This window comes from Falco punctatus (assembly GCF_963210335.1).
Source record: "Falco punctatus genome assembly, chromosome: 1".
Lineage (NCBI taxonomy): Eukaryota > Metazoa > Chordata > Aves > Falconiformes > Falconidae > Falco > Falco punctatus.
This window is the reverse complement of record NC_137580.1, coordinates 94,253,169-94,270,668: the sequence shown is the minus strand read 5'-3', so window position 1 is coordinate 94,270,668 and position 17,500 is coordinate 94,253,169. Positions and strand designations below refer to the sequence as shown.

At 47.8% G+C, this 17,500-nt stretch overlaps 1 protein-coding gene across 3 annotated transcripts in view; it reads right to left on the bottom strand.

Annotated features, from left to right (window-relative positions):
- Positions 1–17,500, bottom strand: part of CORO1C (coronin 1C) — a 58,727-nt gene that overhangs the window by 7,013 nt on the left and 34,214 nt on the right. For all 3 annotated transcript variants that reach the window (XM_080373444.1, XM_080373446.1, XM_080373447.1), the window contains 2 exons: positions 8,267–8,389; positions 588–717 (listed from right to left, as the gene is read on the bottom strand). In XM_080373444.1, coding sequence (XP_080229570.1) covers positions 588–717; positions 8,267–8,389 — 253 coding nt within the window. The remainder of the gene's footprint in view (positions 1–587; positions 718–8,266; positions 8,390–17,500) is intronic.

The following is a 17,500-nucleotide window of genomic DNA, read 5'->3' as shown; positions in this document are numbered from 1 at the left end:
CATGCTTTGAAAGCCTCAGACCGTGCTAATGGATAACGACTTATCCATTTTATTTCCATAATGATGTGACTGTTTTTCAGTGGTCAAAAGCATCTCATCGTATAGACTGTACCAGTCAAGGAGACAATGTGGAAAACGCTGAAAATGAAAGTTTGTGGAAGGAACAGCCGGACTCAGGGATACCTTGCAGGGCTCACTGAAAAGGAGAAACAGTTGGGCCCTTTTATAAAAGTACGTGAAAACAGGGATGAGCAGAGTGCAGATGTAAATGGTTATCACTGGATGAAACTTGCAGATCAAATAAAGCCTGGAACAAGTTTAATACTGTAATTTATGCTGCCAGACAATTTCCTGGTTCTTGTCCCTGTAAACTGAAGATAATAAAAGGCCAGGATAAGGAGGGGGCTGTGAGCCACGTCTCCCAGTGTTCCCAGGCAATGCCACACATCTTGTGATTCACCAGCCCGAAGCAGCTGGGAGCAGAAAGGAGGAAAAGGAGTCAACAAGCTCTTCTCCAAAATACCTGGTGTGCAGGCAGAACGTGAGGGAGAGGTGCTTGCTGACTCTCCAGCCCTGAAGCACCGTACCTGCACTGAGCAGCACGTTGCGTGCCGTCGGATGCCAAGCCACAATGCCGACTCTCTTGGAATGGCCTTCTAACACTACCACCGGCTCTGTCAGGGACAGGGTCAGCCCGTTCTCAGGAATCTGCCACACCTGGAAAGGGGAAAGGAAAGACGGTTAGCCAAGGGCCATCCCCTCTGAAAAGCGTCTGGCTTGCTGGCCTCCTGCATCCTGCACTGTGCCACCGCAGAAGTCCGAGCTGTCACATCTCAGTAGAAACAGGATGAGAGAATCGGGGAGGGAATTGTTTCCAGCCACCAATAAACCTCTGGCTGATCTGTGCGTAACATCCTTCCTAGCGCTCGCTGCCAGCCCGTAATCACCAGCTAGGTATGCTGCAAATGCCCTGTTACTGCTGTGTCCAGAGATCCATTTGCCTCAGATGCTGCCTCAGAAGGGTTCAGAAAAATTTGCCTTGCAGCTCCAATTCCATCTGAACAAGCTGCTGTCTTTTCAAATTATGCTCATCCCTCGGAGGGACGATATCGCAGCTATACTGGCGCCCACTTTTTATTTCTTCAGAAATACCAGCAATTACTTTTCAGGTTGTGTTTAGAGCCTCCTTTCTGATGCCGTGTAACTGGGGAAGAACAGTTTGGTCCTGGCATAGGTTAAAGCAGCCCAAGTTAGCCTTGCAGCAACTACCTCTGAATGCAGCAAATTGCCTGTTCGCTTCTTGCCTGCTCGGTTACGCAACCCTTCTGTTGCAAGCATCTCCAGGCAAGTGCCATCAGGAGGAGGAACAGACCCCCAGGGATCAAACAGTGCTGGAATTCCAGCTGTGGAGTCAGAGCAGGTTTATGCACCCAAGGAGGCGCTTTCTGCAACTGGCTGGGATGGGAGAGACAAAACCCATCACCCCATGGCCCAAGGCAGGATCAGCCCTACCAAAACTATCCCTGCAATTCAGCACCGGACAATCATCTTTGAACTGAATTTGACCTACATACAGCGTTATCAAAAAATTAAGTAGAAAGCCCATCAGTGAGCAATTATAACTACCTATAGATAGGTGGCAGCATCAGAGCACGTTTGCTTCGCCTTCTATTGTTTGCTTTCTGGAGTTAAGAGAATAGGGCTCGCCAGCCCCTGCCCACGGTGCCCAAGCAAGCTGTCAGAGCCAGCAGATGCAAGAGGAGCAGGTTTCAGAAGCCAGGCAGCCAGACATGCGTGAGAACGACATGGATTTTTGCATTAATCCCAGATTCTCCCTTCTTGCAGGGATGGCTGCTGCTTAAAGGAAACCCACCAAGAGGCAAAAATTCTCAGCGCGCACCAGCTCATCTCTAAATAACCCTAAAATGATTTCCCTTTTCTCTGATGCAGGTCTCAGCACCATCCCTCCCAGCACACTCAGCATCCCAGGAGGAACGACCTGTGACAGGCACACAGCCTCAGCAGAGAACGTCTCTGCAAGGGCTGAACCCCCTCTTTTCTCTCTCTTCTCTCTTCCTGCCCAACAGAACGCTGCTAGCAACAGCATGACATAAACTGAGGCTTTTACCAGCCATCACCTTTTAAAAACTGGGTTGTAAACTGGAGCTGTTCGGTCTGGAGAAGCAGGACGTCATCCTGCTCGCTTCCAATTCAACACCAGCTTTGCCAGCGACGCAGCCACAGCGCGCTCCCAGAGGACCATGCTGAAACACAACCTGCCTCGCTAACAGCAACAAATCATTTCACCTGCCCGTTACACGATAAAAGCGGGTTCCAAAGCCACCCATTTTTATAGAAGCACCTTGAGGAATAAACGATCTGACAGTGGCAACGGTTTCCAACAGGTCTGCTGACAGGGGGACTTGAACATCAGGCTGCTAGAACTGGTACCCACACTCGATGCCCGAACCGCACGCAGGTCTCAGATGAGCCACCTCCAGACCCCTCACCACTGCAAGCACTGGTGCAACGCTGCAGAAAACAGGTATAACCTAAACCAGTAAGAAAGGTGGAAAGAGAGAGACCCCAGTAGAAGAGGCAATGTGGGAAAGCTGGGGGCTCTGAGGCAGAGGTATGGCAGCTGCCCAGCACAGCACTAGGTGACACCAGTGCTGGGGTAGAGGATGCTTGACTTAAGCAGCTCGGGTCTGACAGCTCTGCCTGGCAGGCAGATGCTGGGGCACAGCTGATGTGGGGATGAGAAACGGAAAAAACCAGCAAACCAATTCTCCGTGAGATGAAAAGGCCATGACAGCCAAGACTGACCTATGCAAGTTGACGTTACGCTGCAGATTAAGCGGGGAACCAGACATCTGGTTACATTGGAGTCCTGAGCAGCCCTTAAAAATGACAATAAAAATGACAAGCCTTGATGAACACAGCTATTTCTTCCCCCGAGAGAAACTGTGTGATAAAAGCAGCCTGCCCCAACTCCCTCAGCCTCACTTTCTTTTCTGGGGGAAGCTTTGGAAATTGAATTGATTCATAAAAAAAAGACCCAGGAGCAGCACAAGCTCCTGGGCCAAGCGTGACCTGCAGCCAAGCCACGCAGGGAGAGCAGCAGGGTCAGAGCCAACCTCCCTCCCTGCTGAGGCGCAGCTGGAGCAAAGGGATCACCGGCTCCCCGAGATCCCCGGTTTTGTTCTGCTGCAGGTGGGAGCAGGGCAGGGATCCTCCTCTGCAAGCACAGCTTCGTAGCAAAGTAACTTGCATGCCAGAAAGCTCCAGGACCAAGTTTAAATGTGAGCCAGCGAGTGCAAGGGGTGGGAGAGGAAAGGGAGGTATTAGAGGCAAAACACCAATGAAAAGGATTTTTTAAAAGCCTCTGGAGGACAGACAGATTATTATTTTTTTTTTGTAAGGGAAAGCCCCTATAGTTTGCAGCAGCTGCAGACCAGTGTAATCCTCTGCAGATTACAGAAACTATTGACCTAATAATCCTGCCTGGTATTGCAAAAAAACCCCAAACAAACAAACCAACAAAAAGCCACAAAAAAACCCCAAAAAAGCAAGGAGTGTGAAAGGTCAGGATACACTCCCGAGCAACCTGGCCCACTCATTCCTGCATGGGGTGGGGTGCCTGCCTTCAGCGTGGGATGAAATTAGATTCACAGGGCAAATGAAGGAACTTTCACTTTGGAAGCAGAACCCAGCCTGCTGGCGGTGAGGACTCGGGATGAGTACACAAAGGAAACCTTAAAAGATAGCAAGGTTCACTGGACATCAGTAACAGCTTGTCAACTTTCCCACTTGGGCGGGTTTGGTGGTGGTTTGTTGGGTTTTTTTCGTTTGTTTTGTGGTTTTTCTTTTGTTTGTTTTTTTTTTTTTTTTTTTAAGTTAACATGGCTGGTTTGTTTGCGACTGAGGAAGTGAAGTCACACCACGGTGGTGTGTAGACGTTTGGGTCTCAGAGGAAGAGCAGGAGGGAAAGGTTTTGCACAAACAGCATGTAAGAGAGAAATTAAAGCAAAGTTTTTTTCAGCACTTTTTTTTTTTTAATACCCTTTCAAGAGGAATAAAAATGGTCTCTGTGGCTCTGCACCAACCTGCGGAGAAGATCAAGCCAATTTCTAGAAACATCAATTCCTATAGTCACATCGTGTGAGGAAACAAATGAGTTTGAGCCCTGGGTTTTATCTACACCCCTGCTCTTGTATTGCTGAAGGAGAAGGCATTTTGTGCACCCTTTTTTATGTAGCTGTAAGACCTTCTCCACAGCTAGCTGGGTCCTGGAACCATGCCTTTAACTGTCTGCTAACAGGCTGGTGTCCCAGCTGAGCTCTAGTTTAATTTTAAAGGCAATTTGCTCAATCAAATGAACTCTACTCTGGCCACTACATGCAAATTCAATTACTATTTACCTTCCAATAAAGCAAATTTTCTGTATCTGAGAAAGGCCCTTTGATACCATCCACAAGCCTTTATACAATCCAACATTTTCCATCTGAATTAAAAAACCCGCAATACATTACAGCCATTCAGAAGAATATCAACCATCAATATTTAAGTAATTCCTTATTTGCTGGCACGAGAAAACAATTCTTCAAATAGAACACCAGAAGAGGCCACAGAAGGTATCTGCATGCCACGGTGTTTTAAAGGAAGCCTTTCTGAGCCCAATTCAGACCAGAGGAGCTGTGAACTCCCTGTGCCCCACTCTTTTTGCAAAAGGAGAGAGAAATTTGGCAAGAAACCAGCAAACGGGGCAGAGAGGCTACGGCCGTTACCGGCATCGCATCGTTTGTCTGGTGGCTCCGGTGTTCCATGGAAAGGGCCACGTTCTGGAGAGCTGCGAACAAGGTATAAAGAGGAAATACTTCAACACTTGCAGACTACAAGTATTTCATTGTATCTCGAACCACTTCAAGCGAGTTGTGTTTGCCAGCGCCAAAGGAATCTGTTGGCTTTGCGCTCCAACTGGCAAGGGCAGGAGGGGACAGAGGCCAACGCGTGCCCCAAGGAATACCCGGCGTGGGATGAAGGAAGAGTGTTCGCTCCTCCACGAGCCTACGCTACCACAGAGAAGAAAGCAGGTGGTGGTTTAGAGAGGTTCATTCCACTTTCTCCTCTGCTGGGATCAGACAGGGACGTGCTTATACCCACTGGCACCGTGACTTGCACAACGGTGGTCTTACAAGGGTGAGATGTCCTAAGCATTGCCCTCCACCCTTTTTTTCTTCTCTACCGCCAAATTATTTCTGAATGCATCAGACGGGCCAGGGGAAGGAATGAGAGCATCACCTGGAACTGTCAGTTCACACCTACCAAGTGCCTCGCACCAAACTGACGCAGCTGCAGTTACACCTCGAAAGCTGTCCAAGCTACAAAGCTCAGCAGGATCAGAAAAAGAGATCTTCTCTACTTTTAACCCTTAGTCTAACGATCTCAAATACTGCCTGTTCAACAGTTATAGGGAGCTCACGGGACACTTCCACCTCCTACAAATCTGAGTTTTTATTTAGATGAAAACGTTTCTAGCTTTTGAAATGGCCAAATTCAACTTCCTTGCGCAACACAAAGGCTGCAAGGCAGTTCGAAGCTCCGGTGCAGTGAACCAGCCCTCTTCACCTCGAGACACGGGTCAGATAGCATCTCAAAGCCGTGCTCTCTCCCTTAACACATGTCTTGCTGACGTTGATCAGATCTGTTGTGGCACAGGGCAAGATCCTAAATCCTTGGGTGCCAAGACACAGATGGTCTTTCAAAACATAAGGTATATTTTTTTTTTAAAAGCAGCTGGCACTTCTGCAGAAAGCCACGTGATTTCCTCTACCGCATCACTTTTTCTCATTTCATGTTGGCTAATGAAGAGTTCAGAGCTGATGAACAACCGCATATCCTCTAAAGTAAGATGAGTTTATTCAGTGACAAGCTGTTCAGGAAGCAGGACTGTAAAACCTTTACTAAAGAAAAGCAAAGAAAACAGGATGCTAAATGACTCGTGCCAGGACAGAAAAGCAATTAAAAATGGGAAGGCTCATTAGCGAATCTAGTTTGTTTCCAAACAGTCCAGGCCAGGGGCGTTCTTTTCATACTCTAGCTCTGTCCAGCCCAGTTAACAACTGTCCCAAATGATTTGGGATACATCATTTTAGTTGGGCGTATAGTGATAGGACAAGAGGTAATGGTTTTAAACTAAAAGAGGGCAGATTTAGCTTAGGTTAGATCTAGATTAGGAAGAAATTCTTTACTGTGAGGGTGGTGGGACACTGGCACAGGCTGCCCAGCGCAGCTGTGGGTGCCCCATCCCTGGAGGTGCTCAAGGCCAGGCTGGATGGGGCTGGGAGCAACCTGGGCTGGTGGAAGGTGTCCCTGCCCGTGGCAGGGGGGTGGAACTAGGTGGTCTTTAAGGCCCCTTCCAACCCAAACCGTTCTAGGATTCTACGATTTCCCATCAGAAGTTACGTGATACTTAACAGGAGACTGAACTTAAGTCTTCAGTCCCCTTTGCTTTCTCCATCGCTGCTGTGGCACTCAGCTTCACTGCATTTTAAACCTCCAGCTAACATGCACCTCACATCTTCCAACTCACGAGTTGCATATGCTTGTTCCTTCAAGCACCGCAAGGACTCAGGTTACTTCACCTTCCCAGTTGCTTGCTCCCTTCCACTCAAGACGCAGTCACACCAAGAAGTACCCTACACCAAAGACGGGTGTGCAAGCCAGCAGCCAGCTACCCCATGGTGTCTGTCCACACACGTGTTGCCTCCAGGGTTGGAGGGGAAGCTCACCCCCCACTTCAGTGCGTGCAGATAACCCACCGTGAACCCATGCCCCACAGAACTTGTTGGCGCGGTTGTAGGTGCAGATTCCTGCAGTTTGTGTCTACATCAGGAGCATCTGGACCACTCTTAACTGAACACTGTTGGTTTTTCTACATAATTCAATCCCTCTGGAGCCTCACAACATACTTCTCATCGCATTCAGATTAGAGACTGATTTTGCCTCCAAAAAGGCAGCCATGGACCTTAGCTTCCCCTGCTTCTGTTGATGCTCATGTTTCACAAGCTGTTCCTTCCGACTTGCAGCCCTTCTGGATCCTGGTTTCTGGAGGAACGTTCCTGCATCCTTCAAAGCTTAGTTCTAGTCCAGTAGTGAACGTTACAAACACCAAAGCTTGTTGTTTCGTTTAATATTAAATATAGTACATTTTGTTAACATGCTTCAGCTTCCAAGACTGAGAGATTGCAGGCAAGAGCTGTCCCAGGATAAGCCTCTTGGGATGAATCCCCTCCCAAACATTTTAACGATGAACAGAAGCAAAGGAATTTATCTGACATGATCTATAATAAGATTTCAATATAACATTCAGCCTACAGCATTTCTAAATATGGCCAAAGATCACTGAAGTTATTTGGCATTATTTCATCTTACAAGGATTTTCTTTCACTTATTCTGCTGTGTTTGCATACACGAGATTCCACATCCATCACTGGGCAAGGTCGTCTATTGTTCAGTGGGCTCCGACCAAGGTAAAATACATCTCGGCACCAAGGATGTCAGGTGCAGAATTGGGATTATTATTTATTTATTAAAAAAAGCCCTTTCAACATCTACTCACAACCTGTAGATATAGGAAAAACATAAAGTGCCACCCTGAAATCAAGGGCTGAAGCAATTCTGAAAGCTGATGGGCTTGTTACCTTCCAATCCCCACCTCTTCGCAACACACCCCACTGCATCCATTAGGATATTTGAGGTAAGGAGCCGCCTGTGTCTTCTGCAAAGCATGACAAATCAAAACACCTCACCCCTGACTGGCACTCTTCCTTCTCTTTCCTCTTCCCAAACATCAGACAAATCCCCAGGGGAAGAAAAAAATGGAAGAGCGACTGAAGCCAAAGCCAGGAAGACACAAGCCAAGGCTGTTACAAGAAGTGTCATCTCAGTGCTGAAGAGATTCTTCCCAGAAGTCTGAGGCTGCACCTTCTCAACCAGTAATGCGAGAAGAAAGTGCCAGTTGTGAGAGTCCAAATCCCACTGTTATGGCAGATTATAAAGCTCGCTCTGCTACTTCATGCTCTAATTTTTCACTAGGTCCTGCAGCCAAGATAGCATCATTTCTCACGGCGAGATCAAACGTGCAGAATGCCCACGACCACTCTCGCATCGGCAGAACAGGAGGCGTCTTCAGAAATACAAGTGTCACCTGCAGCAGCCTTTTTAGCAAACCCCACCCTGCAAGACTAATTAAACACACTCTTACCATGACGGTGCAGTCCTCAGAGCCGCTAGCGATGACCTGGTCATTATGAGGACACCAGTCTATGTCCAGCACTGGTCCCGTGTGGCCACACACTGTTGGGTAGGACTTGTCAATTCTGCCTGTCTGCGGGAGGGAAACAAGAAGGAGAGCTGTAATACACGGACAGCACAGAGCAGAGGAGATCCTAATTCTCCATTAACTCTTTCAGTATTCACAACGTCATGAAATTTGAATCGTCTCATGTATCTGTGGAGGAGACAAACCAGCAACTCTCTTTCTGCAGCATCAACTAGCTGGAAGCTCCCGATGCTACAAGGAAAGGGTTCAGAGGTTCAGCGCAGGAGGGCTTTGCCACCCCTTGGATGCAGCGATGCTTTGCTGCCCATATCTCAGCATTTTCTCCGATGCTGTCCCTTTGTCTGTCCCAACGTTTCAGGAAGAGGGCTCTGCCCGACCACTGAAGCTCTGGTTTTGTCTGTGCTTTGCAACAGCGGGCAGCAACAGCTAAAGATAACCAAGCTAAAATTTTAATTGAAGGGTGTTGCTGGTCATTGAATGTACCAAGTCTGCTTGTTTTCATCATAGAAGTATTTTGCTTAGATGGAAAGTTTTTAGGACACAATTGTGCAGAGTAAAATACTGTTTTCAGGAATAAATACTGCCAGGACAGACTGCCACAGCCACCCACCCCACTCCCTGCCTCCCCCTCCATGGCCAGAGGACCAAGGCCACCAGCAAGCTGCCAAAGTCAAGCTCACCACACAGGTAAACTTTCCAAGAAAACAAGCTAATGAGATGTTCCCGTTCGAATGGAGACCAATCTAGTGATGCCAACCCAGTCGTTGCAAAGGCACCAGCTCTGCCAACTGGGTGTACGTTTTGCTGATGGAGCCTCTCAGTATCCTGAAGCAACCAATCCCCCCCGAACTGCTGATGCACCTAATACCCCTGCTTCCTCTGGGTGAAAGGGAAGAAAAGTCACTCTGGGTAATCATGGTTCTCTCTCGGTCAAGTCTCACACGGATGGGAAACAATATTTAAAATACTGAAGACACACGGTGGGAGCAGCAGGGTGAGCAGGAGACTCCTGCACTTCCAGGGCCAGAATCTGGGTCCCGCTCCAAGGGGTTTTGTTTCCAGGGAATGCCACGATGGCCTTTTCATGAGCAACGGGAGAAGAGACACAGGAGGGAAAGGTCTTGGGACAGAGGTCATCTTCTTTCATGTTTAAACATGCAGAAGAAATGGCTGGCATTTTACTTCTGCCATTCGGTGGTAACGTTCCCCATCCTCGGAGGTTACATCCCTTAATATATGCCTCCTACCCATCTCCATGCGGAAGGCTGTTTCCATTCAATGCTGTCTTATGCACAAAAGGATCAGAATAATGCTGGATACTGGCTTTTGAAGACTACTGACCTGGAGACCTCTACTAGCATCAAAACTGAGATATAGATCCAAACAGAACCAAAACAACCCCTGTTTCCTAAATGGCCAAACTGAGGTTTCAAAAAAAAAGACTGTCACGATCATTCAAATGCTTTTGAAATGATTAAAAGTGAAAAGCTTTGTAGATGAAAAGCCATAAACCAGATATTCAAAAAATTAAAGTGTGTAATCCCTCATGGATGTTATAATGTGAAATAGGATTAAAAAAATTAATACACCCGACTGACATGTATAGCCTATCCATTTTAATTCATCTAATTAAAAAAGGACCGTGCAGAGCATATGCGTACGAATGTACTTCCGAAGTCACATTACAGGCCAAACACAAATATAGATCTAAACCAAAAGAAAAAAATAACGACTAATACTACGAGACATCAGTAACTACCTGTTCTTACTCCTAAGCAGGGCTCTGAGTAATCTTCTAAGAGGAGCCTATGGTAATTATTTGCAGGCTGCACGAGTGCTTGTCAGTTTAGCTTAGGGTTTTTACAGTAATTTATTACTGCAGGGAGAAAAAAAAAAAAAAAGATCAATTTGAGCAAATTAAACCACAAACTTCACCTTTCAGTTTTGATCACGATGAACCTGAACAGCACAAGCAGCAGCAAGCCAAGTGCTTGTGACAGCCAGCTGACCGCAGGGACCAAGCAAGCCCACTGCCTGCTTTTGATCACCTAAAAAGGAGCTCATTTTTTAAACCAGCTATCTTGTACTTCCATTAGCTCACTAAACAGCAGCCCTCCGAGGGTGTTTTGTGAGAAAAAGGAGATGATGGAGGCTCTGTGTGAGCCCACGGCAAGAGGGAGCTACGGATGCCCCAAAAGCAGAAGGGACCAGTGCAGCCACAGGCTTCCAGCTCCCATGCAGGAGCAAGTCCCCTCCCCTCGGCAGGCGAAGCAGCAAGCTGGAGTAAAGCTCAGTCTTGTCACCAAGCTGGAATAAAAGTGAGTCTTGTCCTCAAGCTAGGAACTTTGAGATGGATGCACAGGTGCAGCTGTTTTGGACCAGGACGGCATGTATTTCTCAGCCCAGAGCCATGCGGATCGTGAAGAAATAGATGCACAAAGGGGAAGTTAAACTAAACCGAGCAGAAATATCTTTGCCTTGTGTTATAGGTGAAAAGATGCTTATCTGCATCATCTGTCAAATGCACCCTTTTCCTGCCGGGGTGTGGATAGCGACATACGCAAACCAAACAAGGGAACAGGCAGAGTAAGGATGGGGAAAATGAGCTGTTGTTCAGAAGCAGTGTGGGAGATACAGCAACAAGCACGTCTATTCCCAAAAATTCACAAAACCAAGCAAAGAGAGTGCAAAGAAGAAGAAGGAGCTGTCACGCTGCCTGCAGACAGGGGAAGGCAATGCCAGGGCGACGCACACCCCAGGGGCATCAGCTTCTACGCTTGGACATGGCACTGTGGCATGAAAGGACAAGACCTAACTGCTCATCAGGATCCACAGAGAAGAGCGTCAGAACAGTAAAATCAGAATAAATAAGGATGCAAACGGACAGAAATTACTTATGTTCTTACTGGCCAAAAGGCTGCCACGCTGTGCAAAGCTGCAGTTCAGCTAGCAGAAGTCCAACAGCTTTCAGAGAAACTACTGACTTGTGGTCAGAGACAAAAAAAATCTTTGCAGGGCAGAGGAAACTATGGTGCTTTCCTGAACGCATAACAAAGAGCAAGAGCTTCCCCCAGCAAGGCTTCTAAATGCACTGCATCTGCTCCACTTCAAAAAAACACCACCACTTTTATTAGAAAGCCTGACCCTTCAAAGGGTATTGGGGGGGGGCTGTCAAAGGACAACCCCCCATGTCACCACCCCAGAGCCTGACCCAGCACACCTTCCCCTCAGCACGGTGAGAAATGAGCAGGCTTTAACTCCCAAGTGTTACTTTACCACCTCTCTAAGCCAGTTTTGTAAATAACATCCACACAGGCTACACCGTAGGCTCCCTCCTCCCAGCAGCATTCGCCTCTCCGGAGCAGGAGACCCCGATTCCCGGCGTTGCACTGGATTAGCTGTGCACAGAACTTTGAAAACAATACCTGGGGGGCTTTGCCAAAAGGAAGCCTGCAGTAGGGTATTAAAAAAAAACAACCCACCAGCCTGTAAAATTAAACAAAATTCAACGTTTCCAAATACAACTCCTTTTAAAAGAGACGCCTCCGCCACAAGAACACCACGAGGTTTGCAACTTTGCTGCCAAATGGGTGCACTTTCACACTACTGTAATACTCTCAGGTTTGGGGATTTATTTATTTATTTAAAAAATGTAATCTTTTAATTAGTAAGGGATTTAAAATAAATCTCAAGTGTTGATACATGGCTTAAAATTAACTCAGTACAACTTCAAGAAATTAAATCCTTCTCATAATCCATTACGACTCTGAGCGACACATCACAGTAACAACTTGTGAAACTCAGAGAGTTGTATTTTATGAGAAGTGAGCCAAAAAAGTGAATTTGAGGATTACTATTAACATGGTGGATGGCACTGACTAGAAGCACACTCAGTATTCAGGTCCTTCAACAGGTGGTAAGCTGCCCTTACCAAATGAATTCATTTAGGGCTTTCATGTATCCCAGATCAGAATTTAAAAAAAAAAGATATATGAGATGAAGAAAAATTGTTATTAAATCCAGAAGAGACAGGTAAGTGGCACAGGAAAACTGTTCCTAAAAGTGGTAGGTTTATGAATTAATCTCACTGTTTTACAACTGCTTCTCTGCCAGAAAAGGGCGATTGGTTGCACGAAACAGCTCATGGATTATGGTAAAAATATCACGGAGAACAGCTGCTTCCCCCGACCCACGGCTGCGCTCATTAAAATCACCATTTAAAATAGGGAAGTGGCATCAAGTTGCACAAGCAAAAGCAATTCCTCCACCCTCACTTCACAGAAGTTTGGGGAAGGAAATCAGGTCACAACTGCAAAGTTTGAAATGCAAACCTACTAGTGCCTTTTCTCTGTTAGAGAAAATATTCCTTTTTTCTGAGCGAAATTATGTGTTTTCCTTACAACAAACACCAAGTGACACCAAGTCCCATCGAGTGAGGTTTAATGTGCTCTGGCCACCCAACCTCCACCTCTGGTCGCAGCAGCTGGTCACGCAGGAGGCAGCGGGGAGAAAATACTGCAGGAGGATGTAAGGAAAGTGCATTGCTCTCTCGTGACCATGACAAATAGACGTTAGTCACCCAGCAAACCAATCAAGGCATCCATAACTAATTCAGAAAATTATGAAAAGTGTTACTCCCAAAAGGTCTACTGTAACGTCATGCAATGGGACACTTTAAGGCATTCATAACTTCGTATTGCTTCCAAACCGGACCCCTGTCAATATCACTTGCTCCCTTCCAGGAATTCCTCAGCAGTGCTCCCGTTCTGGTTTTGTCACCTTGACAGCTGCAGGGCTGTGACATTACAGGCTGCTACAGAACAGAGACAAAGGTCCTTGTTTGGAGAGTCCAGACCTAAATGGATGCACAAAGAGGAGGGAAGAAAAGGAAGAAAACCCGTGGGGACAGACAGGGATCCTGCACAAAGCCAACCCTGCCCCAGCAGCGAGAGCAGGGCTTTAAAAAACCCTGCACTGAGCAGCCCCAGCAGCTTTGGCATCACCGCTCCGAGCGCCGCCAGGAGGGTTTTGGGCTCGTGGGCAGGAGGAGCAGGCAGCAGTGACGACGTTCATGTCACACCGCTGGGACAGGACCGGCAGCAGCCGGGGACTTTGTGGTTTGGGTGGTTGCAGCTGACTGGAGAATGGAGAGGTAAGAGCTGGTTGCAACTGCAAGATGCTCTGTGTGTTTGCCTGCAGAATCCTTCACAGAGTTTGTTGCAGCAATCAGCTACTTGCACATTGGCTTTAAAAAAAGGAAGGAAAAAAAAAACCCAACACAAGCCGCCCCCCCAAAACCAACCCAGACTGCTGACTCCTGTCACTCAGAGCTGGGTATACAGCACAACTCCAGCACTTCAGCTAATGTCTGGCTCAGTTTCTAGAGGAAAGCTCTAAAATGAATTAACTTTAAAATGAAATTTCAGCCTCAGCTAACTTTTAGCTGTAAAAGGCCTTCAGGCAGAAGATAGAGATTCAAAACAGAGAGAGACCTGTTGTCCAGAAATTACAATTACCAAGATATAAAGTTGCTCTTTTGTTCTGTCCATAAAGTATGATTTCAAAAGCAGCTAATTCCCCTGTTAGCAAAACAGGCATACTACCTTTCCCACTGAAGGAGAACTAATTGGTGTCCTAAAAAGTCCTGGATTCTGCGATGAAGCAGTAAAACCCGCTGCAGTTGCGGGGGCGGTGGAAGATGAGCACCCACCCAGAGAGGGGAGAGGTGCTGAGCGGGGAGGGGGCACCCAGACAGGACCCACGGGGAACAGTCGTCTCACATCATCCAAACATGCTCATCCCCCTAAGCTGGGAACAGACGAGCCGGGACTCCAGCACCAGCCACGACGAAACAAACTGGGACCAGTAAAAACACAGACAGGAAAGGAGGAGACAGAAGAAAGTCTGAACAGATCCCAGGAAAGAAACTACTTTATTCCAACCATTTCTGTTGAACTCATTTTGTCCCTGGACTTGCAAGATTTCGGTTTAGCTGAAGTTTTAACAGCTAACCCAGCACTTTACCCTCCCTTTCAGGCCCCCCTACACCCTGCTCTTGTACGTATGGCTGGCATATATCCACCTGCACCCTACAGCAACCAGGAAGTTTATGCCACAGAGAGAACGACTCAGAAATTCAAGCTGCTGGTGGAGCAACGTTATCTTTCATCTGATGATAGGACAAATACGCAACTTACTCCACTCCTCACACTCTGCTTTAACCTCTGCTTAGGCAGGCAGATGTGGATTACACCGGGTGCTCCCCCAGTGCAAACCACCTCTCCTTCGTACTGCTTGCACGCAAAACTATCAAGCTCCTCTTCAACTTTCATTATTGGACATGGTCTTAAAATTGCAGCAACGTTTGTACAAACTATCGGTTGACTGCAAGACAGGGGACAGTATTTGCTGCTTGCTCACCTGCAGAAATGAGAATTATCAGCCACACTCCTGCCCTCTCTTCCCTAACACACTAGAACCCGATGATCCATTGGAATCAAGCTGACAGCGATAAATATAAACTTTTTTTGGTTTAAATCAGCTTTAAAGAAAAACCCAAGGTGAAATAAAAGAAACAAACCCAAATTAGTGCCCCACTTGGGAAGGTGCATTATAACTCAAGCCCATGTCCCTCCTGAGCGGCACAGACAGCCCACTTGGGCTAGTGAAGCACCCATGGGAGGTGGTCACAAGCTGATGGGCGCCAAGAGAGAAAAGAAGTGCAAAGGACCTGGGCAACATTTGCTCTATGCAGAGCAGATGTAGGCAAAATCTACAAGAAACCAGGTTTTAGCAGTTCCACTGCTCACAAGATGACTTTGGTCTTTAAAACCCACCAGTGTGTTCCTTTTTTATGCAGTTGTTGCAGCGTTGTCTTGATTTTTCACCTCCTCCACCCAACATTCAAAACTTGAGCTGGCATGAAAATCTGACCAAAATTTAGGGAGAAATGTCCCTTCATAGTCTCTAACCTTGCAACTTTCTCACAGGGACACTGCTATGAAAAAGACCTACAGCACTAGGGCTGACAAGGGCTCTTCAGAAGCCAAACTCAAGACAACATAACTCATTTTAATTCATATCCTTCCATCCACGCTCCACCAAAAATTGCTGGAAGGGCTCAACAAACCCACTGCAGCAGTACCTCCTGATTTTATTTTACACCCAGTTCAGAAAAAGATTGTAATTTTTTTTCCTTCAGTCCTTCCTGGAGGAAGGAGAATTTGGAACAGCTGATTAACAACGTACATATGCCATGGTTGAACAGTAAGGCATGTCACTTGCAGAACAACATATTCCTTCAAGAAGATCATTCCTGAGGTGTGCACTCACCCACCCACATGCTAATTGCCTCTCACAGCACCCATCTGATCCCAGCTTCTGGAGGAATGCTGCCTATGTAAAGGGAGTGCAAGAAGAAGTCAGGCATACAAATGGAAAAATCGAATAAAAGGTGTATCCAAAGGGGACTGAAGAAGCCTCTTCTAAAAGCCTTATGCAACGTGACGTTCAGCTGAAGGCATCTTTCTAGATGAACTGAAACATAAAGGACCCCTTTGCAGCAGATTTTTTTTCTTTGCAGATAAAAACTGCACAGATTTTTCAAGGAAAGGAAAAATAATTGTATGCAGTTCTGCTGTAATGTAGACCCAGCACCAGAACCACAGACTAAATGCAGGTATTTGCAAGTCGCTTCCCCCAGCACGTCAAGAAACCCACAAAATTCTAATCAGGGCTGTAAAAGCGGGATCACCCATCGAGCTGGGTGAGTGTATTACCCACAACCCCTCTCCTTTGACATCGGAGGCAGGGAGGTCTCTGCCCTGCCATTTCCAAAGTCATCTGAGGGATGCAAGCACACCACACAGCAAGGGGCACGGCTCTTCCCAACAGCATCCCATGGGATAACCGGCAGTCCTGAGTTCGTGCTGCCAGGAAGGACACGCAGCAGTGAAGATGACAAGCCCACCACCTGAAAGGCTGAGGACGGGAGGGCTGGAGGGACAAGGCAGAACAATGGACTCTTGGTCCTTGCACAACACTGAGCCACCCAGGTGGCTGCACCATCCATCCCGCTCCTACGGGAAATCTCCGGGGGATGTGAGCAGGAAAACTGCTTCTTCCCTCACCCCCCTCTTCCTCAGCTCCCTCCCAGCAGCCCTACCTACCATGCTGGAGATGACGTCCAGCTCATCTCGCAGCACAGCCAGCACAGACTGGCTGGGGCACCCAGCGCTTGGTCGAAGGGGTTTATCCCAGGGCTGCCCTCCCAGTGCACCCGCTGTGTTGCCTGGGATAAGGCTCAAAGAAAATCAGCTCTAAAACCCTGCAGGCTTCCAGTCTAACAGTGATACTCTATGCTAACATTCTGCTCAGTGTTAGCCCAGAATAAGCAGGCAAGTTTGTTCAGTGGTTTTTTTCCCTAGTTAATGCTGATTAGCTGGACTCGTATCATCTAGGCACCATTAATTGATATAAATGACCACTTTTGAAAAATATGTGGTCCGTTCCAACAGAGGCCATCTCTCTCCAGACTAACCAACCTGTGGGAATTGCGATTTTCAGCAACTCAGACAGTGGCCGTGGCTCTTGCTGGAGCATGGGAATGGCGAGTTCCTGGCAAAGGCCCTGCACATGTGCATGCAAGGAAACGGGAAGTTCAGACAAAGCATTTCCACAGCCAGCAAGCCTGGCTCAGCTGCACCAGCCCCGGCTGCGGCTCCCCACCGGCTCTGCGGGGAGCCCCAGGGGTGGGAGCGTGGAGGGAGGGAGGGAGGGATGGAGCGTGGAGGGAGGGAGAGAGGGATGGAGCGTGGAGGGAGGGAGAGAGGGATGGAGCGTGGAGGGAGGGAGAGAGGGATGGAGCGTGGAGGGAGGGAGAGAGGGATGGAGCGTGGAGGGAGGGAGAGAGGGATGGAGCGTGGAGGGAGGGAGAGAGGGATGGAGCGTGGAGGGAGGGAGAGAGGGATGGAGCGTGGAGGGAGGGAGAGAGGGATGGAGCGTGGAGGGAGGGAGAGAGGGATGGAGCGTGGAGGGAGGGAAGGGGGATGGAGCGTGGAGGGAGGGAAGGGGGATGGAGCGTGGAGGGAGGGAAGGGGGATGGAGCGTGGAGGGAGGGAAGGGGGATGGAGCGTGGAGGGAGGGAATGAAAGAAGG